The following is a 23,552-nucleotide window of genomic DNA, read 5'->3' as shown; positions in this document are numbered from 1 at the left end:
AAAAAACTCTGCACCTCATATGCTCTCAAACGCTACCAGCTGGGTGTTTGTTGAGGAGCGCCTGGTGTTCACGGCTTAGAAAAAACACTGTGGTGGACACGGGGCCGCAGTCTTGTGATTTTTAGAATAACAAAATGCTGTTGCTTTAATCATATGTTTGGTTATTTCAGTAAAAGTCAGCAGCCCTTTGTGCTGTTTGGGAAGCATTCATCCTCAGAGGATTTGGAGAGTTACTCCTTCAACTTTCCCTCAGAGAGCCATCAGGTCCGCAACACAGGGTCCCTGGGCTCTGCAGCCAGACACATGGTGAGCAGCCTGAAAACAGTGTGAAGTAACAAACACACATTACTATTGGACCCTGTTAATGTTGGGCAACCTGCAGCTGGGAGAACTCTGCAGCATCTCAAATGGTTTTTATGCTATTTTTTTCATTATCTGTCTGGTTCATTACTCACATTGCTCAAGTTAAAGAGGAAAACTGACCTGCAGCGCCACCTGGTGAAGTAATTTGGTACCACCAGTGGTGTGCAGAGCAGTAATGACAAATCATCTGCAACATCTTTTGCAGCAAACATGTGATAACTGACTATGTCTCCTGTAAATATGAGATAGAGGTCATTGTGCACCACTCCCGTTTGTGTTGGTAATGAAGTGGGAACATTTCATGACTGTATTTTACAAAATAATATTTTTTTTTTCGTCCAACAGATTCTGCAGTGTGTGTCCCCTAAAGGACCTCTGGCCTGCTCTCGAACCTATTTCTTTGGGACCACTCACGCTCCGTACCTTGGTGAGGTCTTTCTCTATGACTTTGTTTACTTAATAAAGGTAACCCTGCTGCAGAGCATTGTTTATTAACTCAGTAACTTTGGTATTTTCCAACCTGGACCTTATTTTCCCTTGTTTTTATGTCCAAGTGACTAATGGGAACAACAAGTCTTATAATTGGTCCAGTTTTGAGGAGACGACTGATCCAGCAGGGTCAAAACAGGCTGCAATGTAACCACTCAGAGTTTTGTTCACCGTCAGTGTGCGTCCACTAACTGTTTGTTTTTGTCACTGACAGGCTCAGACTGTTATTCTTAGTGTCTGACAACATGATGAAAGGATCCCTACAGAGATAGAGCTTTGTGTTACAGAGTAAGATCCTTTTTGTTTAACCAGAAACAGCCCTGAAATCACTGTCACCAAACCTACCAGACTGCATTTAGATAAACAGTCATGTTAGTGTGTATAGAGGCAGCACGTTGTCACATCTAACTGGTGAATTAAGGGTTAATTTGAACCAAACCAAAGCTGGTGATTGTTGGAACAGTGGAAAGATGAACCAAGATGTTTTTTGGGAGTCTGAATGAAGTGTGTTTAATGATGATAAAATGATTGTTAATGTAAATGCAGTTTGGTGGGTTTGGCGATGGTGATTTTGGAGCTGTTTCTGGTTAAACAAAAAGGATCTGACTCTTTAACTCTTTCACTCTTTCACTCCTTAAGGCTCCTTGAAAGGTCGTGGAAAAGTTCTGAAATTTTGTCTGTGTAAATGTGTGGGAACCCTGAACAACGTGAACAATGCGAGCCTGTCAGTGGCAAAAACAAACACTTTGAGTGGATGTAAATTGACGATGCAAAAAGACCCTGAGGGATACATGGCAGAACTTTTTGCCACTGTCAGCTGCAGCCCTCTCACTCAGCACTGCACTAATTTCAAAAATGTTTTTCCCATTAATTACTGAATCCCAGTATCATGGTCTAGGTTAAAAAATACTGCAGTTAGCCTTTAACTATTTTATGAGAAGCCTTTCTTTGTATCGTTTGCTATGGTTGTTTACACTCGCTGTATTTCACCCACACAGGGAACCAGAACACAGAGCAAAAGAAAACACAAGTCTTGTAAGTGCTTTAATCTCTGATCTCATAATTACTGTTTGTCTCTGTCAGCTGGTTGGCTGTTTTTAAATGTTACAAAATGTCTGAATGAAAGTTTTTTGGTTTTTTTTATTTGTTCCAGACTTTTGTCACAGATTTATTCAGCTGCTGTTCAGGCGGTCCTGGCAGGGATCAAATGCTACTCCTGTTTCTCCAGCGCCACCAAGGTAAGAAAAATAGCACCTATTATAATAATCATTTCTCAGCATGTGCTGTAACATGTCCAGATTCTCATTCAGAAATGTGTGTTATTGCAGGCTAAAGACGTAGCAGAGAACACCTTTCTGTTGGCTTTGGACTCAATGAATTTGAGTCAATACCGCAGTTCTCTCAGGTACAAATGAATATAGATTTCTTCTCTGTTGTTCTCTGTGTGAGACGTTCAGCCGACCATGAAAAAGAATCTGTTGTTTGAATCAGTCTGAGTCTGTGTTTTCTCTCCTCAGGTCCAAATGTGAATTCAGCATTCAGGCAGTGAATAATCAAGGAAGGTGAATGTTAACTCGTCCTCCTTTGGTCATTTGGAAACATTTGTATTTTACAGCACAGCTCTTTTAAAACATTATTGTGTTATTTGATTAATTCATACTGAAATGATGCTTTCTTGAAAACCTTTTCTTTGTAAATATGTGATTTCAGATCTTAAGTGTTTGATTTATTTTTGTTTGCAGGATCATTCCTCTGACTGATGAAGAAAGTCGTTACGTAGTGAAAACAGTAAGTTAGAGAAGCAGATTATTTTATGGTTTGACCACACTGAGTCTGTTAAAACACGTCAGACTCAGTGTGCAAAGTTTCTCTGCATAACTTATTTTTTAAAATCACAGATAAAAAAAGCACCCAAAAAGTTGCAGATGCTTTAACTCTACTTATGTTTCCTAAGGCCTCCATGACTGTCCACGACATCCCAGACCTGCAGTGGGACGGAGGGGACCTGGGCTCTGTGGTCTTCTCTGAATCCTTCCTGGAGTCCAGCATCAACATCCAGCAGAAAGGTACAATATTGATCAGATTAAGTCTAATCAGACTACATTGCTGATTGATTCCACAAAGGAAATGTGATTTACATGAGTGGGACAGATCCACGGTTCACTGTTAACAGAAAAAGACATCTGAGGATCATCTTCAGGATTCATCTTCCTTGTTTATCATTCTTCTGTTTTGTTGTTTGTGCTTCATTTTGAAAAAGTTTGTTTCCTGTCCTGCAGATGGCACTGTGTCCTCAGACAGCTGCTACACCATCCTGACTACAACTGTGCCTCGCTACGCCTGCTGGCTGGTATGTGAGCTGCTGAAAATCATTTCAGATGAATGTTTAAACAATGTTTAGATACAGACAGAGTTTTTACAGTTTGAGTTTTCCAGTCTTTCAGTCTTCTTCTATCCAGAAACATGTTGTGTCATCTGTAGTTTAAGGAATAAACTGTTTATTTTTCCAGCATTGATTGTTTTTTGTCTAAAGTCTGATGGTCACGCTGTTTTCAGATGGAATCTGACGTCAAGCAATCTGAGCAGGCCCAACATCTTTCTAAGGTACGTTCAGAAGCTTCATGTGTCCACTGATGTCTATGAATACATGTGTTAATGTGTGTATGAGCGTGTGTGTCTTCAACAGAGAGAGGAAGGCACTTGTCTGGGAGCCGCTCTGACTGTAGCAGACGCTGCGTATGCGTTCTCCAGCAGCCAACTCTCCACACCTGAAGAAGGTGACACTCTATGTTAACATGAATATAACTTACAATGCTGCTGTATAATCATTTCATACTTGGCCTGAAGTCAGTTGCCAAAGTCAGCTTTACAGCGCCATGTGAAAAAGGCTCTGGGTTTAAAGTCTGTTTTATTGATTTACAGTATTTGATTATTTCAGTTGTTTCTGTTTTTTAGGAAAAATCATTTTCTTCTCTGAGGGCCTGCTGTTTATTCACTCTCAATATGGAAGCATCACCCTGTCCAAGGATCACATCAGCAACATCAAGTTCTATGATCCGGTGAGATTTGCAGTTATGACACACACACTCTATGATCACACATACTTTTCTACACACTTGATCTGTTTTGTTGTTATGTAGTTCATTAATGTTTTAGACGTCTGAAAACAGACCTCCTGCAGGCAGCAGCGAGGAGTTGTTGTTTTCATGATCCTGTTTAAAATCGATTGAAAATAAAAAACAAGAAGAACCAGACCATTCATTCTTTTTGCAACAGAAAGCAAATATTTCCATCTTTCGTGCCATCATGTTTTCTGCGTGTGATTACATCTTTACATTATGCTACAAGTGGTCCAAAGGACGGTGAAAATGTGCGGTGACACAACAGTATTGTCTCGACATTGCCGTGGGAGATCGTTGTTTTCATGATCCTGTTTAAAATCGCGCTAAAATAAAAAACACTAAGAGCTAGAGCGTTCATTTATTTTGCAGCAGCAGAAAGCTGAGACTTACGTCTTTCGCACCATCACATTGTCCACTTGTGATGATGTCATTATGTTGTGCTACAAGCGGTCCAAAAGACAGTGAAAAGGTGCGATGGTGCGAGAGGAGCAGAGAAGCAGGACAATAGGAATATCTGTTGGGGTTTTTTTTTTGTTTGTTTGTTTTTTTTTTATGACACAATTTCAATACTTTAATTAATTACTCTGGTTTATTTACTCACATAATCTTTAAGCTTTCAGGTTGTACAGATTTTAGTGATATGAAATACCAAAAAATACTAATGTAGGCACTGAGGAAATATTTCTACTGCAGATCAAACTATCAAAACACCTTTGCACTCTGCTCAGAAAAATGAGCATCTCAAGACTAAAATATGTGCATAGTTCAAATAACTTTTGGAATGTTAAAAACTACTTTTATCATGTTTCTACATTTAGAAATCTTTTGGTTCAAAATGTTTGTGTGTTTATTTTTTAAAAAAAATTGACAAGAAAAATTTTGTAGTTTTCAAATTTATGACACAATTTCAATACTTATGTTGAAATATATAAATGATTCTTGTTTATTGACTAACAAAACCTTTTAGCTCGGGTGGTACAGATTCACTGATAAGAAGTATGCAAAGAGTCTCAAAGAAACAACATCACAACAAGCAGAAATACCAACATATGCACTGGTGGACCATTTGTAGTCCAGAGGTCAAAGGTTAAGTGAGTTGGATACAACATTGATTCCTGTGTCCTCTTGTCATCAGGACTCCAGTGCTGTGGCGTCTCTCCTTGTGGAGTATGAGAGCAGCCTGCTGCCCCACCTGCCGTTCCCGCTCCACAGTGCTGACCACTGTCTGGTCTTTGCTCTTCAGCCCAGGTCAAAGGGCCACAGGGCCTTCTACTCCAAGGTGAGACCTTCAGCCAGAGACTGGAGATACATGTGGGCCTTCTGACAGATGATCCAGTCTCTCATCATGTCTCTATAACTATAATGTGGGAATATCTTAATACTGCAGTAACATGGTGAAAACATAGACTGGTGCTATTTATCCTGTTTATCAAATGTTCTTCAGGTTTTATCACCACAAAATGCTACACAGTCATTTTTGAAGAATATGTGCTGTCAGGTGTTTAACTCCCACTATGACTGATTGTATGTTTGATTGTATGACTGAAGTTTCTTCTTTTTTTGAGTGCTCATGAGTCTTAAATAAATACAGGATAGGATTTGGTTTTGTGCGGGTACATAGATGATCCATTATCTACTTCCTTTAATTGTCATTAAAGACACAGCTCTAGCTGTATGAACCTTAATCTCTCTTTTGGTTTCAGGTGTTGTCCGTGTGGCAGAACTGTGAGTCTGGACTCACTCTGCAGTTGGTGGATGAAGAGCACCTGACTTGGAACCAGAAAAACATGTAAGATAACTTGAGCTCAGACCAGTTTGTCTGTGTGCTGGATGTCATCACACATTCCTTGGAGTATGGAAAGTTACATGTTTTTTACCCTTAAATATCACACTGAGAAAAAGTTGAGGATCTTGTTTGATGCAATATGACCATTTGCGCTCGATGCACCGCTGTGCATGAAACCTTCAAACGGTACAAACTCCTGCATGACGAATGTTAAACAAAGGATCGGGCTCTACACAGCTCAGTTTAGCCAATGTCTATCAGTTAACAAATACTTTGATCAGCCCCAATATTGATCACTGAAATCAGATGTGGTCATCCCTGATTACAGTTGTTAACATAGTTTGTGGTTCTGTTGAATAATGATCAGTCTTTTAGATCTTTGTCAGGAAGTTAATGTGACTGTTTTCTCTCAGGCACAGCAGACTGAAGAAGCTGCACAACAGCCAGGAGCCTCCGGTGGCCAAACGCAGAGGGAGCCTGAAGACTTCATACTCCCAGCTGCCAGAGCAGGACATGTCAGTACACACTCAGTCCACTCAGTAGAGTCCTTCACAAGTCATAAAACCTGATGCTAGCTATTGCTTAATCATGAGTATGTCATCCCAAAATAGCTGCTAAGCCTGTGATACAGTGTATTCATCACTGGTGACCGTCCAACCTGAAAGGTGTTTTCTGCTGAGAGAAAGTCTATGAGCCAATGACACTTCATTATTAGGCCCAAAATAAACCTTTCCTTTGTTGCCATTAGAGCAAAAACCAAAGAACACTACATGCAAGGATAACTCAGCCCATATTTGTCCCAAATCTGTCACCTAGTATAATTAGACGTCCAACTGTTTGAAGCATTTGCTCTTAAAATAAACCCACTGTGCGGAGCTTCTAAAAAACAACTTGCTCTCTTGTGCACAGTTTTGTATTATCAGTCTCATTTTTAAGAGACCAAGACTGATGATGTGATTTTATATAAATGTGTCCTGCAGAAACTGTGATGAGAATTAAGGATGTGTGAAGTATTAGCTGTAAAATTGTGCCACTCATTTTTGTCTATTGCCTCACAAATACATGATCGGTCCCAAAGCACCCATTTTCTTTTTTTAATCTTGTCATGGCATTCAGCTGTGCCTCAGCTCTGCTCACTGACTGCTGTATTCTGGTCTGTGCCAGGTTTCTTCAGCACTTTGCCTTGAGTAGTATTGGACAGGAGCCCATTCTTTTTGACCACCTGGGGGTGCTCTTCCCCTCCGCTGAGCTGAGGAACCCAGTCAACAGTCAGGGAGACAAGGTGAGCATATTGATGAAGGTGCGGTGGATCTTCCTCATCTGAAAAACGTAAACAACTTAAAAACAAATATTTCTGCTTTCACTGCTGTCATCCTTCATTTGGCTGAAACAATTCACATCTGATGTGGGATTTTGTTGATGTGTGAAAAGGTCGTCATCACCATCATCACTGGATTACCAGGAAGCCATAAGAAGAGACTCTGCGACTTCCTGGTCCAGTTAAACAAGGAACATGGAAGGTGACAGAGAGTTCATCCAACTTGTTTCTTTGGTTTACATTTGTTATTTCTAATGATAACGAGACTTACAACACAAACAAAAACAGCACAACTTGATTATAATTTGATTTGTAGGTGGGTGGTGTACCAGCCTGGTCCTGACAGCTGTGACAGCTTCTCAGCCTCTCACCTGCAGCAGTATCTGTCTAGCTTCCTGGAGAGCCAGAGAAGCCCCGGAGGCAAACCCCGTCTGTTGGTGCTCTCACCTGGGTAAGAGGCCCGCCGTTCAGCCTGATACAGCTGGGAACTGAATAATCTAGACGCCAGTAGTTCCAGCAGAGCTGAGCTAAATGGAAAAATACTACAGCCTGAAATTAATGTCAACTAACTGCTATCATTCAGTGTCTTCCATACTAACATTTTCATCCCAGTACATGAAACAGATCCTCTGTACCTTATGTATGTTTGGGTGTTCAAATCTAACAAGATAAGACAGTATTTAAAGAAACTAAAAAAAGAAAAGATTGAATGAATGTACTGTTCTCTGTCAGTGTGAGATGACGTATTCTTTCGTAAATGTTTCTACTTGGACAGATACACAGATGTTCTGGATGTGGTCCAGGCTGTGCTTTTCCACCCTGACCCAGTTGTCCAAGCGTGTTTCACCATCGGCGCGGTCACTGCTTGTGTGGACCCCCTCGCCTCCTGTGTGGAGCACAGGTGAAATCTCTTTCTTTGATAGATCAGGGCTCAACTCTGCTGCTGTTAGAAAAAACATAACAAGCTTTCACTGCCAGAAAGAAATGTATATGATCAGATTAACTCATGTCCAGCTGCTCCTGTTTCTGAGTTGCTATTTAATAAAACTGTACAATGTCTAACTGCAGAAGACAAAATCCCTGACTGATGGGATTATCACACAGACTGGAAAATGGTGTTTTGATAAACTAGAAACTAAGTGAAGTGTGATGGATGATGATAAGACCAAACAAAGACATCACTGTACAGTTCAAGCTATGAATGTGACATTGTACATGTAGAAGAAAAGCTTCTGAAATTGTTTGCTGTGTGAGTGAAAATCATTTTCAACTTACATATTTTTGAACTTCAGCATAAAATAATAACAATATACTGAATGACCTCAGTGATAAAAGATGAGTAATTCGGTTATTTTCTGTTCTGATCCAAAAACAATTTATAGATGCAGTTGCACTGAGCAAACTCAGTACTTTAGTATGTGTCTCAATCCTGCAGCTGCTTCACAGTAAACACACTCAGACAGCGCTTCCTGCTTTGTGCCAGTGTTTTTATCAAATTCCCGATGACTGAAAGGCTTTTACTTTGAAACAGCTGTACGTATTACGCCTGGATTAACAGCATGTTCAAGAATACATCACCAGAAATCTATGAAATGAGTAGCAGACACTAACCACCTGTAGACGTGGCTCAGAAAAGTTTGTGACTTGCTGCTTCGCAGAGGACAGCAGCTGCATTCAAACAGGATTCACAGCAGTGACGATGGATTTGGTGACCCACTTTCACAATAAAAACTACTCAAATCACTCCTGCAGCACGATCCCTTATTCTGCTACCTGTCCGTAAGCTTCACATTCTCCTAGAACATACGTTTTCACCAGGAATAGCTCCCATTTGTTCCGAGCACAGTTGGTGCCTGTATCATTTGTTTACCGAGACTGTATGCAGATGTAGCTTCATGCAACCAGCAACAAATATGTATTTGGCCTATTTTGCAAAGTTAAAGAGGCTCAAGAAGCTGAAACACACCAGTGACTGAACCCGAGGTTCAAGTTAAAGGTTTGACATGGACAGATGATGACAGACAGGGCTGGATGCTGATAAACTGTCGAAGCACTGGAGGTTTCCAGGAAGAGGTTACATGACACTTTGAGTTATTAAAACTCAAGGCTGGGTCCCTTTTACACAGAGGATCAGTCCTACATTTAATCTCACTCTCCTTTTGTTACAGGCTTTAGATGTAGCTTACAGAGCTTCTCACCGTCGTAGATTGACTGAGCAGCTCCGCACAATGTGACATACCACTCCGGGTAATAGGCTGTTTTCCACTGCACAGCCAAGCTGCGTCAGCTAGTGACACGTACATACAGATGGAGTCAGTGTGGAGGGTCGTGTTTTTACAACATGCTGCCGTCTGTCTTCACCAGAAATGTAATCGAAAAGCCAGCAGGTGTTATGACACATGTACGGAAGCATAAAACTGCCAGGCCAGAAATTAAAGAAACAGTATCAGATAATAACATGAAAAGTTTCGTTATTACAAAATATTTTCATGTTAAGACTACTTCATGTTATGTTAGAAAATTCTCTTGTTACATCATGAATACATCTCGTGGTAACAAGAAACTTTTCTCATTACAAAAAAAGAAAAGTTTCTTGTGACATGAAAATATGTTGTAAAAATGAGAAAAACATCTTATTATGACAAGAACTTTTTCTTGTTATTACTTGATACTGATCAGCTTCTTGTTTCCTGGCATGGCGTCAGTACGCTCCCGTACAAACGCCCTGGTAACAGGTTGAAATGTAATGACTTATTTCTTTGCAGTAACACTCATCAATACTGGAGCATATTTGCAGAAAAAAAATTCTACCATGAAAACTCTTAGAGTCCTTGAGATGAGATGACTGTTTCTTGAGCTGAGCTTTAACAATAATTTATTAATAATAAATCTTTCACCCTGTTTTGGATCCTGAGCTTCGACGCATTGCGACGACCCTCCAGTCAAACTCTGAGCCCCGCTCGGCTCAGCAGTGGAAAAATGTGTCATAAGAGGTTTAGTTAGCAATGTGGTTAGCACTGACTTTTCCATGTGAGGCATCTTCAACAAGCCCCCTATTACTGTCTGTTGCCATAGATTGTGTGGAGATGTGCGGACCCCCACTATGGCGTTAATTGGGTATGGTTAGCCCAGCTTAGGCCTGACCTGCCTGTCAACCCCCTCAGCATAGCCCTCTAATCCCCCAGGTCCACATGTGCGCCCGACACCCCCTCCTCAGCGAAGCTCATCAGTCAGTCATGATCCATTCTTTGTGATGAATGTAGACAGTCCATTACATCAGGACAGGAAAGATAAATGCCTTTCAGATTGCTGATCCCCCGGCCTGCAGGGGAGGGTCGGCGGTGGTTGGAGGGGGACTTGGCTCAGAACTGTTATTCAGAAAGTGCTGTATAACACTGATCGATCTGAAAACTGAGGATAAATTATGTTAAGATTAAATGAGATTACAGAAAGCTTTTACATTGGTCAGTTGCCAGTCACAGTCATGATGTCATCCTATGAAAAATGCCTCACGATTGATAACCGGATCACCAGCCAAGAGCCATAACACGGAATCAGGCTGTTTATTGCTGCACAAGTCTGGCAAGCACCCATTGACGTGGGTTACACTAAACAGGACTGTTAATTAAATAAAAATAAAGACACAGCTCTCTAACAACTCCTATTTTCTACATTATCTATCCACAGTGCAGCAGTGAACATCTGAGTCCAACTAAATCTGCGTTTGACTGATGGCTGAAGTCCTTGTTACACACAGACGGCACCACAGAGCCGCTACAGAGTCCCTTCTTTATGCCTGCTTTGCATTTTTATACAGAACCAAACGATGGTGCCATAATGTGGCTCCAGTGTCTGATTTTAGACAGCATGATGACATGGCAGAACAACACGACCACATCAGCCTCTAGTGTGTCATATAACATACGTGTCAGCAGCTCTTTATAAACAATAACAATGACATCACATGTCAATAACAATCATTTAGGGTCCCTGTTATATGGCGGCTGATCTCGTCCTCTGCTCAGAGGGTAAGGAGCTCCTGGACCTCATTGTTTTCACTGTTTGTGGACATTTTCAGCTGCTGTTCTTCTTCTTTGAATTAGCTGCTAACGGCTACTTTTTAAATCTCCTGTTGGGGAGTTGCACACATAACACGTGATCAAAACCTCACACCCATCCTGTCCATAGTCCCTTCATGCAGCTGCCTGTTTATACAGACAATGTTTTGACATTGTTACTACCTCCCATGGTGGATTAAAGGCAAGACAGCTCTGTCCCACCATTTTGTGATCGAACCTTATAGACAGCACAGTGAGGTGAGACAATGGCGCCGTATTCCTGCCTTGAACAGGCAGTGTGAAAGCAGCTTGACAGTCAGTCTTCACCCTGTACTTTAGTCTACTGTGTGTTTTACTGAAGTTCTGCTGTCCCGTCTGTCTCTGCAGGTTTGCATTTCCTAAACTGTTGGAACAGTGCAGCCAAGGTAAGTCTGCCGGTCTGTCTGTCTGCCCGTCTGTCTGTCTGTCTGTCCTCCAGCTTCCCAACAACAAAATGCATTAGGAAAACTTATTTCATGATTTACAGATTTATATTCATTGATACTGATTTCCTCAGAAGTGTTATGCTTTTTGGAAGCAGTCTAACGCAGCTGTTTGAACACATGTCATGCTGTCAGGTTGTTCATCATAACCATTATAACCATTATTCCCATCATAACCATTACAACCATTATTCCCATCATAACCATTATAACCATTAAAGGTCAAGAAATCTTTCTCTTTTATCAAACTAAGTCAGAGGAGAAGTTACACGTGTGACAAAAATGACATATACATTCATATTCTCACAGCAGAGTGACATCAACACAAACACAAAGTCAGGAGATAATATGTTGTTGCTGTCGGGCAGAAACCTTGTATCTCCATATTATGTCATGTTTATTTTTTTTATCATAACTCAGTGCTGTTAGTCACTGTTTAAGTCTGTAAGTGGGTTTTACAAATATTAATTAAGGATGTAACAACACATACTTGTATTGAAACGTGCTGTACGCATCACAGACCGAACGATACGTTGAACTATCCTATCACATTTGGAAAATAAGATATTCAGCTTAAGCAGTATTTAATGTGTTTAATAAGGCAGCCCACAGGACCAACAGGTCACATGCTGTCTGCCCCTCTCACCCCCAAACCAGATCATTCTGCTGCACTGAGATGGAGCTTCGCTAAGCTAGCTCGTTACAAGATGATTAGTAACGACATTACCAGACCTGAAATAGAAGATGCTCTGATAACCTGCAGGTCTGGTGTTTGGAACCACTTCGGTTTAACTGTTAATTATGAAGACGATGGTGAGAGGCAGTGGTGGATAAAAACACACTGAGCCAAAGAACAAGCCGCTGTGTAGCTACAGACTCTCCTCGGCAGCTAACACAGCAGCACAGTAACATACACGACCCCCGAGCCCCCGAGTCAGTCTCTGACCGTTTAAGAAGGAGAAATTGTAAATATTTCTCAACATGGAGAGGGGCGTTGTGAATATGTCAAATATTTTTTTAAGCACTGGGGAGGGGCTTATGTTTTTATTTTGGCAAAGGAGATAATCATAAATAACTCTTTTATGGTGGAGGGAGCATCATGCATTTTCAATATTTGTAGTTTTGGGGAGGATCAAAAAAGAAAGAAAGAATTACACTGCAGCCAAAATTGTTTTGTCCCCCCTGCACGAGGGGAGGTCACAGAATTTTGTGCTGCACCCCTGAACATAGTCCACAAATATCAAAGTCATTTTGTTCTAAGGAGAAAATCTAAGTCCATCATAAATCAGTGATTTGTAACCTTTTTCATCCCAAATACACACTCAGAAGTAGAGAGAGACAAAAATGCATAAATGTGACCAACAGCTGATGGGAAACATGATCCTGGCATGATGCAGTGTTAGCATACGTGGAATGTGTGATATTCCAGCCTTACAAGTCACATGTTCGAGGCAGAGTTTATGTTCGCCGGTATATGTCGACTTTTGGCCGGTATCACGTGAAGTTGTCTGGCAGATGGGAAATATGTTAAATATTAATCATTGATAGCATATTAAATGGCCAATATGATGTGATCTATAACGTATGTTGCCCAGGCAGCTAAAATATTAACTTAAATTGTGCAGACCAGATTTTCATACATTAATTACCAACGGATGGGTTTATTCACTGAAGCTGTACAGAATGCCTCTTCAGAGCACACGCCACATCCACGGCAATCACTGTCTTCTTCAGTGTGTTTGGTGTAGTTAGGTGATGGCATCACGGATCACGTTCTCCAGGAAGACCTCCAACACCCCACAGGTCTGTGTGCTGGTAGAACAGATGGGAGATTCACTGCACTTCACCACAGCAAGCCAGACGGTGAATAGAGGGTGAATAGAGGGCTTGGTGGTTACCGGCCCCGAGTTTGAGGGTCACGAGCACCTGCCCCGTGCTCCATGGCCGGCTCTCCGATCTGCTGCAATAGTTCCAGCATCTGTTCTGTTTTATCCCCAGTTAGCTCATTTCAAGTTATTTAATTTGAAGTGTTTTGTTGCTGTTTAAGTGTAATTATATGGCTATAAAACATACGGCGGCAGTTGTTCTTTACGGCTGGATTTTCTGGAATATGAACGGCCATGTTGGCCTTAAAAAAAAAACGTCTAGCATAAACTCTGATTCCGAAAGCATAAACATTTGGAGGTTGTGTTTTCCATCCTGAACTCTCAGTGCTGGTGAAAACATTACACTCTGTGTAGTTTTTTCCATTACTATTGTTGTTAAATGCTTTAGTTGAGGATTAACAGAGACACTGTGAAAACAAAACCTCGAGGGCCAACCAAGGATACGTTTAGCAGCCATTACCCCGACCATCACTTCACGTTCGAGAACACACGCTTCACATTCCATCTTGTGTTCTGCAGTGACATACTGAAGATTTTATTTTGGGTTACTGCAGTCATCCTTATTATCCTTTTTGGCTGGAACTAGAAAAAATCCCAATTTGGGTAGTGGGAAGGAAGTCAGGCTGTCACAGATTTATTTATTCTGCCTTTTATATTTCAGGAATCGTTCTGAAGGAATCGAAATGTCAATTTCCCTAAAAATTGAGCTCACAGGTAGAACAGAGCAGCAGGAACAGCAATAAATCAAACCCAGTGTGAGATATATCTGCTGTGGCTGCGCAGATGTGTCTCTGTATTTTCAGGAAAGTGAGCCAGTTTCTGCAGGAATTCATATTCCCTTTTTGTGCCTCGTTACATGTCAGGTATTGTGAGTACAGTGGTGTTCACCGGGCTGACAGCAGAGCAGAAGCACCCTCTCATGCAGCATGTTCAGCAGTTGGTACGCTCTGCCAACCCCACCGCAGCCTTCATACTGGCAGAGAGAGGAGCTGTCACCAGGTAGGCGCCCACAGAATCATGATCAATGCTGCAACCAGTCATTTAACTGCTTTTATCTTTTCCTAAAATATTCACCACTTTCTGAGTCTGTCTGCATCTGTTGGGTCAGAGCTGTGCTCCATTCATACAGCAATGTGTCATCAGTGTTTCCCAGTGCATCCTGTACCTAAAGAGTATTTCAGTTTTGTAATTTAAAGCCCATTGTGGATAAAGGGCATATTCATAAGTAGTTATGTGTTGTTGTTTTTTGTGTTATATTTGCACATGTTTGTACACATATTTGCAAGTTTCATTTCTAGGTTTGGGTTTCTGAGCATCACACACTTCATTTCCTGCACTCTGGTGAATTTTTCTGCACCAATTTCTGCTTTTTCTCCATCAATGTTAGGGCTGCATAGCTTGTCGAATTTATTTCTGATCAAGATTTTGGCTTCTCACAATGAAACGAACATGATCAGCTGTGATGTTGACATTTAAAACGCTCCGCTCATAGAAAACTCTGTCCACATCAAATCAAGTGCTTCCCTAACTACATGTGCTGCCTGCAGCAGCAGCCTGTGGAAAACTTTGCTTAATATTTTGACTGCAGACGGGCAGAATGGAAATCATCCATTCTTCAACCACCATCATCCGTCGTTTGGAGCTATTTCAGATATGAGAGAGAACAAATCATATGTAAGGAGTGTGCAAGACTGCAAGAAAACCAACCTGTTAAACCACCTGAAAACTCTACAATGAACACATGAAGGCCGAGGAGAAGAACACTAACGTCAGCTCAATGAATCCTCGTCCTTGTTCAGTGTGATTCAGACATTCATAATAGCGCCGTTATGCAGTGCGTCATGATTCTGTGATGGCTGTAAAAAATAATACAGCGGCGGAGATGCGTCTGTAAGAGATGCACTGAATTTAGGTAAAGAACCTTATTTTAAGGTAAAGAACCTTTATTTTTTTAATTAGCAGGAATGTAGCACAACATGGAAGTGAAAGCAGCGCTCTGTTTATTTAAATGTTAAAGTACAATTAAATATTTGATCCCTTAAAAGAGTGAAAACTTTTGAGAAATAATTGTGATCTCATTATCAATCACATTAATCCTGATTATCATTTCGGCTTTTATTCTGCAGCCTAATCAACATACGATGGAAATGTCTTTCATTTTGTCAAAATAAAAGTCCTCTGCTTCTTTAATACTTTTATTGGAGGGAACAAATACACATGTTCTTAATACTGAGGAGGACATGTCCCCTGCTCCCCCCAGAATCTACTCCTGTGGATATTTGTACAGGTCAAGTGTTGTGTATTGATTCTGTGTTGTTTCTCTGTGTCACTCAGGAATGAAGATGTGAACCTGATATTTTCTGAGAGCAGCTTCAATGAGCCTCAGATGCTGAGAGCATGTTACGTCCTCTACCCTGGATGGTAAGACCTTCACCCTGTGTCCACTCCTCTGGTTGTGACCCCGGTGCGTCCTCCTGTGTCCACAGTCAACCTTTGGCCGCTGAGCGACAGATTGATGTTGATTCCTGCCTCAGCATTCCTGCATCCTGCCTGGCCTCCCTCCCTGCAGTTTAATTGCCACTCTGCTGCAGCGGTGGGGGTATCGGCTGCTGATTGCTGTAAAGCCCCTCAGGGCATCTTGTGTTCTATCACCAGCTGCCTCCTGGCAGCACAGTAACAAGCTGTTGGCCATGCAGTTGCCATGTACACAGAGGGGGTCTCCTTCCCTTTGGACCAGGTCCATTCAGCCTTCATGCCTCAGTGGTCAGCCTAATATGAACCTCTGCTAAATCCTCCCCTCAGATCATACACTGGATATCTGGCCCCAGTCTGGCCCTTTTGATTTACTCATCTTCAGGCTTTATTTCCTGTGTACGTGTATGTGAGTGCATTTAAGATGCTTCGTACACGTCCTTAACCTTTGGACCAGGACAGGAATCTTTTTTATACCTGCTGATGACAGTGTCTACGTTTACAGATTTATCATCCACTTCCACTTTTACCAGCGAATCACACACACTGGCCTCTTTCCTGTGAGCAGCTGGTAGAGTAAACAAGTCTGCAGCCAAAGACAAAATGTAGCACAAACATTTGGCTTGCTCTCGACTTAACTTTCTCACCATTTGTGTAATGTGCATGTGTCATGTGTTTCAGGTGCAAAGGGCGCTTCTTCACCGGTTCTGGCTCTCTGGTCCTCACGCAGCAGTGCGTGGCTTTTAGCCGGCCCCTGGAGAGGCCTCTGTTTGTCGCCCGCTGCAAAGGTGAGACGGAAAGGAATTCTCCCCCCTTTTCTGACTCTTGCACATGACAGAAGTTCCAGATATGAGCTGGCAGTGTTTCACAATAATTACATAAGCAGCCTTTCCCTCCAAATATGGAGACAAGTGAGGCCTCAAAGTGATTGTCTGCTGTTGCTGTGAAACAATCTGTATTTCCAAACAATGCACTTCTGACATCTCGCTGCCAAGTCTGCTTTTCAGGAAACTGATCATTTAAATTGTCTGACAGCACTAACAACTGAAACTCATTTCATTTTTCTGTAGCATTAAAGTCATCGCTGAGGCCGAGCCCCTTCAGAGGAAACATGTACAACGTTTGGGGGAAAGTCAGATTTTCTGGTAGGGTTGATTTGTTTTCATTTTATTTTGCCATGTTGCTAACGTTTGGTGTTTTCAGATCAGATTTTGAGTCCCAGAGATCTTGGTTTTGTGAAGCATTATTAAACAAATGTGACTTCTTTCCCTGGTAAATATTTGACCTGCATTTACATTTCCCAGTTTGGGGAATTATTAGAGCAAAGGTTGCCCTCAAGGCAGGCGAGAAGCTCCTGACGGTAGGAATATTGCTCGCTTGTTGCTCTGGTGTCTGGTGTTTAGAATTCAGCTCATAGTCCACGGTTTGGTTTCCTCCACATAGTTTTCTCACTCTTTCATTTGAAGACCTGTGTAGAGCTGTTGCATGAGGAGCGAGTGCAGGTGCTGTGAGGAGATGTGCAGAGAGTGTGCAGATATTTGTAGAGAGCTGGGAGGTAGTAGTATGGAGCGAATGTGGAGACTGTACCGTACCATCCTTATGCTAATACGCACATTCCCTCAGTGTCACTGTGTTTAGGGTAGAGTATCATTTACATCACTTTATATTTACTTATTTTACTTTGTTTGCATTTATTAAATATATTTTATATTAAGTCAGAACATATTTGACATGTTTGATCTTGTTTTTTTACCACACGTGAGTTCTGTGAGCCATTTTGGGAACAGAGAGGTTGTATAGATGTTAAAACATTCACAGCCCGCCAACAGCATGTCGCTGCAGCAGGTGTTACACAAGGTGTGAACTGTGAACTGCTTCATCTCTGGCACCTCCAGACTCAGACCAGCTGATGGAGGTGAGCTACAACACAGTGAGAGGGAACCTGAGCGTCGTCCCAGTGCAGAGCAGTGACCCTTTGACCCCGGGCCCCAAAGAGACCAACACGTCCTGCTTCCTGGTCTTTGATGGTGTCGGCCTCACTGAGGACGGACTAAAGGACTGGCTCAGACTCTGCGCCAAGCAGGTAGACATTTAAATAGCCTCACTGTTTTGGATGGCAGTCCACACTGAGCCTTGTGTGTATCCTCTGTATAAACTGTTTACAGGTTCTCATGGTCATGAAAGTCCTGAATATGTTTTGAAATGAACAGAATGTTTTGGAAAAGCTTTGAATATAAATTGTTTGGCTGTTGTTCAAAATATGTTCATGAAAATCCCAAAACACACGTAACCTGAGGCAAAATACATTCTGAGTGTCACTAAATTCAAATCTAGTGCTGCGTCGAGTGACCAATGAAACGTCATGAGAGACACGTAGACCAGACCAACACTGCGTTGACGCCAAGGCCACGCCCCCTTTGAAAGGAAAGAATAGAGCACATCAGGAATGAGTCCTAAAACCCAGACATGAGTTAGCATGTCAGCACTTCCTGTTTCCTCGACTTGAGGTCAGTGTGATTTCGGTTAGGTGTCTAAAATAAGGTCTGTGGTTCCACCAAGCTGAAGAGACTTTCACCTTTTGTTCTACCACATAAAATACGTCAGTAAATCCCCCTCTGAGACTTAAGAAGCTTTTCTGTGTTGCTAACAAGTGGCTACATGAGACTACAGAACGTCATCATGCCAAACACGACTTCACAGCCTCGTTATGACGGTGACGTGATTGAATTTAGGCTTCAATAATCATGAAGTGGTGTGCGTGTGTGAAGATTATCTTGCCGAACAAAACCTCTAAGTATCATAAACGTTTGTTTGTCCTTTTATTTTCTGCAATAATCCAAAATCCAATGAAAAAAATCTGTTGGTTTTTTTGACGAGGGAACCAGAGTGACGCTAACTTCAGGGTCGGCCTACAGAAAAACGTCATCCCTGTTCAGCTGTCACATCGGAAGAGAAACAGGAAAATGCAGAAGAACTGTTGTGTAGCCAATTAACAGGGTTCCTGCGCAAGTATGGAAAAGTATGGAAATAAATTTGATCAGTTTCCAGGTATTAAAAAGTATGGAAAATGAAAAATAAAGTATGGAAAAATATTTATGTTTCCAGACTATTACCACTGTTCTGAAATACTGTTTTCTAAAATAGAAAATTAGGTATTTCCAAAAATAATTTAATCAATCCGGATCATGTTTTATGCCGGGCCAAGCACAGTTTGTGTGCGAGCAAACGTCTCAGAAAACATACCACCCCTTTTACCTGACTGACAAGTGGTATGTCCAGTCCGCTGCCCCATGACCCTCCTCCAGCCCCCCAGGTATCAGGTTTCACTCCAACACTGCACCTTCGACAAGAAGACGAGTTTCACGTGGTTCACAGTGGGTAGATGCAAGTTTTTGGATGGATGGCTTGACAATACCGTATATAAATACTGGTTGGCCAAGGATTCCCAATTCACACGCAGAGCTAGATGCAAGCTTTGTGTGAAATCGTTTGACGTCGCCAACATGGGGGAGAAGGCGATTCTGAGCCACATGAAAGGAAAAAACGCCGACGTCTCGTTACTGCATCGCTTGCACCCAGAGTCCCAACCTTTTTGCCTCAGCCCAGACATTGAACTTACCTGAGTTTTTATTTGCATGCCATTATGGTACTTGGCTACAATCGCCTGTTAAGAATAATTAAATATGATGTGAAATATGATACACTGATATATTTAATCAGATGTCAGCATATTCTCTGAAAAAAAAAAAAGAAAAAAAAAAACAGCGGTGGAAATAAGGGTATGGAAAAGTATGGAATTTTGAAATTCCAAATGTGTAGGAACCCTGCAATTAACCACGGCTCTCACCCTGAGTCTAAATCATAATCTAAACACACGTCAAACTGCTTCAACATGATCTTCAGTTTTCTAGCCCCCATAAAGGGGTGTGGCCGAGACCTTTTGTGAAGTACCTGTATGTGCCGGCCTGGTCTGTTGGCAGTGGGCGTATGCAGCCAGTTAGTGGCACAATGTCTAACCAGTGAGTAAAGTTAGGAAGCACTGGCAGTGTGCTTATCCGCAAATGCCTGGGAAGTGTGTGTGTTTAACAATGTAAAGCTGCATCATTATACAGACCATTTATTACTATTCAAAGTCATTGAAATGGGTCAAATATAGAGGAAGAGTTTTGAACATTCATTGGTAAAAATGTGTTGGAGCCCTGAGTATAAGAAAGTAAGCAGTGTAACCACAGGGCTGTGTTTGTGTTTCCAGAGGCAGACAAAGAAGCCGAAGAAGACTAAAAATAACCTTTCACCACAAGAAATCAAGAACATACATGTGAGTGTGTTTTTATCTATGGTTAAATTTTCTGTTTACATGTGGTGGAACTTTGTGTGGACAGAACAGCATTAAAGCTGCGCTGTGGAGTTTTGTCAACTGTTTCCATGAGCCAGCACCTGCTTTGTTTGTTCCTATATTGAATTACGAGCATGCACGCAATGCACATGTGCACGTCCCTGCTGCTGGTTTCATGTTTAGTTGCTGGGAGAAATTTAGCAGTGCGTCAGCAGAAGATGGAGATGAGGAAGACTCATAAATGTGGATGTAAACAATGCAGGTTTCAAAAAAGGGCTGGCACAATGTCAGATTGTCACCACATGATTATTACGGCCAAGAGTTCATTGCTGTCTGACAACTTATGGAAAGGATCCCAACAGAGATAGATGATTTTCTTAAACCAGTAACCAGCGTTCCTGCAGATCCTTAAGAAGTCTTTAAAGGAAAAATAAAAAAGAATAAAATAAAACCTTAATTGGCATCAAAGTGTCTTAAACCAATCTTTCCAAAGTCTTAAAAAGACTTGTAAGCTTTATTATTGACATTGCGTTTTAAAAGCTCAAAATAATGAGTAACTTAAAAAAAGATAATAATAATTTACCCAAATGCCTCTTACATTAAAATCACCAGTAAGTTTTATGTTACAAGATATATTTGGGCAGAATTCTCGCTCATTTTGAGCAGGTGATGTTGGTTCATTTTATTTTTTCCTTCAATTGTGGCTACTGGAAAATTGGTCTTAAATTTATTCTGAGTGGCTTTAAAAAAGTCTTTAAAAGTCTTAAATCCCACTTTCCCTTCGCTGTAAGAACCCTGAGTAACCAGATTCTATTTAAATAAATATGATTGTATAATTGTAAAACACATTTCATTCAAAGTCAACAGAAACAGAACAAAACTTTCATTCAGCTGTTCATGAGGGTCAGCTGTGACGATATTCGGATTCTGTACACACTAACATGACTGTTTATTTAAATGCAGTCTGGTGGGTTTGGTGACGGTGATTTCAGGGCTGTTTCTGGTGAAACAAAAAGGATCTGACTCTTTAACACAAAGCTCTATCTCTGTAGGGATCCTTTCATAATGTTGTCACACACTTAGAATAACAGTCTGAGCCTGTCAGTGACAAAAACAAGCACTGTTAGTGGACGCACACTGACAGTGTGAACATGACCCGAGAGGTTACATTGCAGCCCATTTCGCCATCTCTGGCTGCAGCCGTCTGACTCCATATTGGACCAGTTTCAAAAATGTTTTTCCCATTAGTCACTTGGACACAAAAACATTGAAAGATAAAGAACTTACCCTTTTATGGGCGGTGAAAAGGAAACCAGATGGCGTTGTTGGAGGGAGACAAAGTGAGGAAGGAAAGACACGGAAATCATTTAAGAGGTGTTGGATTATTAACACAATATTATCATGTGTATTATTAACAGGATACAAATGTTTTACTTGAATATTACAGTTTATTAACCATACGGGTTTAATGTGACACCTCTGTTTCAGAATATTCCCAAAAACTCACTCTGCCAGCGTGTGGAATAAAATGCATCCAGCATGCTTGTTCAGCCTCGAGGAAACATGGATCTATGCTTTATGACAAACAGTGACTGTAAACATAACTGTGTTTGTTTACAAGACTACCTTAAAGTTCATTGTCAATAAATGCTGCAGAGAGTCTGAAATCTTTGATGCTTTATAGAAGCCTCAGCAGATATTTGCTCATGTTGTCTTGGTGGTCTCATGTATGTTTGTTGCTTTGGAGATTTTCCCGATCTTCAGAGAGAGCTGGGGCTGGGTCGGACCGTTATTGATGTGGTGTTCTCACTCAGTAACCTCCACTGAACCTCATATTCTGTGTTCTTCTGTAGATGACCCGACACTTGGACCCTCTACCACCAGGCTACTTCTACAACGGTTATCAATATGTTGACATCTTTGGAGAAAAAAGGAACATCCATCCCAGTATCCTTTTCATCGTGGTTGAACCTCAACTGCGTCTGATTTTTCTCTCAGGTTTGGAGGACTGGATATTTTTATGTTTTAAATGCTACAAAAAGAAACCAGTACATTTAAATCAGCTGTTTAACAGTAATGTACCTGATATGCAAACAGTCGATGTGAGTCAGCTCACTGACGAATGCAGATAAAGACTAGCGTGGGCAGTTTGACCAAACATTTGTAGCACCATGTTTTTTTAAGATTCTGGCAGTTTCACTGTGTATCACAGTAAGAATGTGTGCAGCTGATAGAGCTCCTCTCTCCCATTCAGTACAGTGTCTCATTACTGTGGCGCTCTGTCCTGTTTACTGACGCACTCTAGTAACTGACTCAGCTCTGCAGCGGTATAACGGTATATGTAAAATTAATATCACAGTTTACCAGCTGAACCAGTATACCGCACAGCAGTAACAGAAACTTGACTTTTTGTCCTAAAGACAGCAGTGATCTTCATCATGCAGGTCTGCTTGTGTCTGTATTTCCTGCTGTGTGATGGTGCAGTTGTTTCCCTGACATCATCGTCACTGCAGACATGGAGGAGTTCATCACAGAGTACCTCACCGAGGCCAACAAGGAGATCGAGCTATTCAACCGTCAGCTGGAGCTGCAGGGACAGCCCGACCTGTTTGATCCATGATAGAGTCTGTCTGTATGTCCGCTGCCTCCATCTGTCTTACTTCACTCTGAGGGAACTGCTGTGGGAGGGACGGGTGGGGGGGGTGGGTGGGGGCACAGGGGTCATGTACTGAACACTCCAATAGAACGGTCAATGTGTGTTCACACCACGAGCATCTGCAGGAGCTGCTGCTTAAAGTCTGCTCATTATCTATGTACTATGTCGCTTTGTTTCCTAATTTGGTGGCAGAAAAAGGTTGAGTGCAGAGGAGCTTTTAAATGATGACATCACCCATCAGAACCCGTTATGTCACGGCGTGGCTGTTTGCCTTTCTTCCTGCTGCAGCACCACTGACTGTACAGTTCACACTGTGCGAGTTAGGGATCATGTTTATCAAATGAAAGTGTGGTCGCTTGTGTTGATTCAAATTAAGACACGTTTGTCAAGAGATGAGAGTTGCACACAACTGCAGACAAATCTGAAACATAACGCAACACGAGACTCCACATTTAAACCGATGTGATTACGCCACTAAGCCTGCCAGCTATGAGACTTTCACAATTGAAGGGAATTTCCAAGCGCACACTCCTACAGCTTGTGTGTTTCTGTTTATCACAGTTGGCAAATTAATGCCTCTATTT

General features: G+C 41.6%; 1 protein-coding gene across 1 annotated transcript in view; it reads left to right on the top strand.

Annotated features, from left to right (window-relative positions):
- Positions 1-22,995, top strand: part of dnaaf9 (dynein axonemal assembly factor 9) — a 30,748-nt gene extending 7,753 nt beyond the window's left edge. Inside the window, exons 10-37 of the mRNA XM_033643485.2 lie at positions 171-306; positions 709-790; positions 1,851-1,887; positions 2,006-2,090; positions 2,181-2,257; positions 2,370-2,414; positions 2,595-2,640; positions 2,807-2,918; positions 3,132-3,202; positions 3,409-3,456; positions 3,539-3,629; positions 3,808-3,911; positions 5,110-5,253; positions 5,678-5,763; positions 6,174-6,275; positions 6,925-7,042; positions 7,192-7,280; positions 7,395-7,529; positions 7,854-7,979; positions 11,524-11,561; positions 14,368-14,503; positions 15,839-15,925; positions 16,658-16,764; positions 17,047-17,121; positions 17,872-18,059; positions 20,229-20,294; positions 22,166-22,259; positions 22,826-22,995. Coding sequence (XP_033499376.1) covers positions 171-306; positions 709-790; positions 1,851-1,887; positions 2,006-2,090; positions 2,181-2,257; positions 2,370-2,414; positions 2,595-2,640; positions 2,807-2,918; positions 3,132-3,202; positions 3,409-3,456; positions 3,539-3,629; positions 3,808-3,911; positions 5,110-5,253; positions 5,678-5,763; positions 6,174-6,275; positions 6,925-7,042; positions 7,192-7,280; positions 7,395-7,529; positions 7,854-7,979; positions 11,524-11,561; positions 14,368-14,503; positions 15,839-15,925; positions 16,658-16,764; positions 17,047-17,121; positions 17,872-18,059; positions 20,229-20,294; positions 22,166-22,259; positions 22,826-22,932 — 2,632 coding nt within the window. The 3' untranslated portion in view covers positions 22,933-22,995. The remainder of the gene's footprint in view (positions 1-170; positions 307-708; positions 791-1,850; positions 1,888-2,005; positions 2,091-2,180; positions 2,258-2,369; positions 2,415-2,594; positions 2,641-2,806; positions 2,919-3,131; positions 3,203-3,408; positions 3,457-3,538; positions 3,630-3,807; positions 3,912-5,109; positions 5,254-5,677; positions 5,764-6,173; positions 6,276-6,924; positions 7,043-7,191; positions 7,281-7,394; positions 7,530-7,853; positions 7,980-11,523; positions 11,562-14,367; positions 14,504-15,838; positions 15,926-16,657; positions 16,765-17,046; positions 17,122-17,871; positions 18,060-20,228; positions 20,295-22,165; positions 22,260-22,825) is intronic.
- The last annotated feature ends 557 nt before the right edge of the window (positions 22,996-23,552 follow it).

The sequence above is a fragment of the Epinephelus lanceolatus genome, chromosome 15, assembly GCF_041903045.1.
Source record: "Epinephelus lanceolatus isolate andai-2023 chromosome 15, ASM4190304v1, whole genome shotgun sequence".
In the NCBI taxonomy this organism is placed as follows: Eukaryota; Metazoa; Chordata; class Actinopteri; order Perciformes; family Serranidae; genus Epinephelus; species Epinephelus lanceolatus.
The sequence above is the reverse complement of the archived record's forward strand: the minus strand, read 5'-3'. Positions and strand labels throughout refer to the sequence as shown.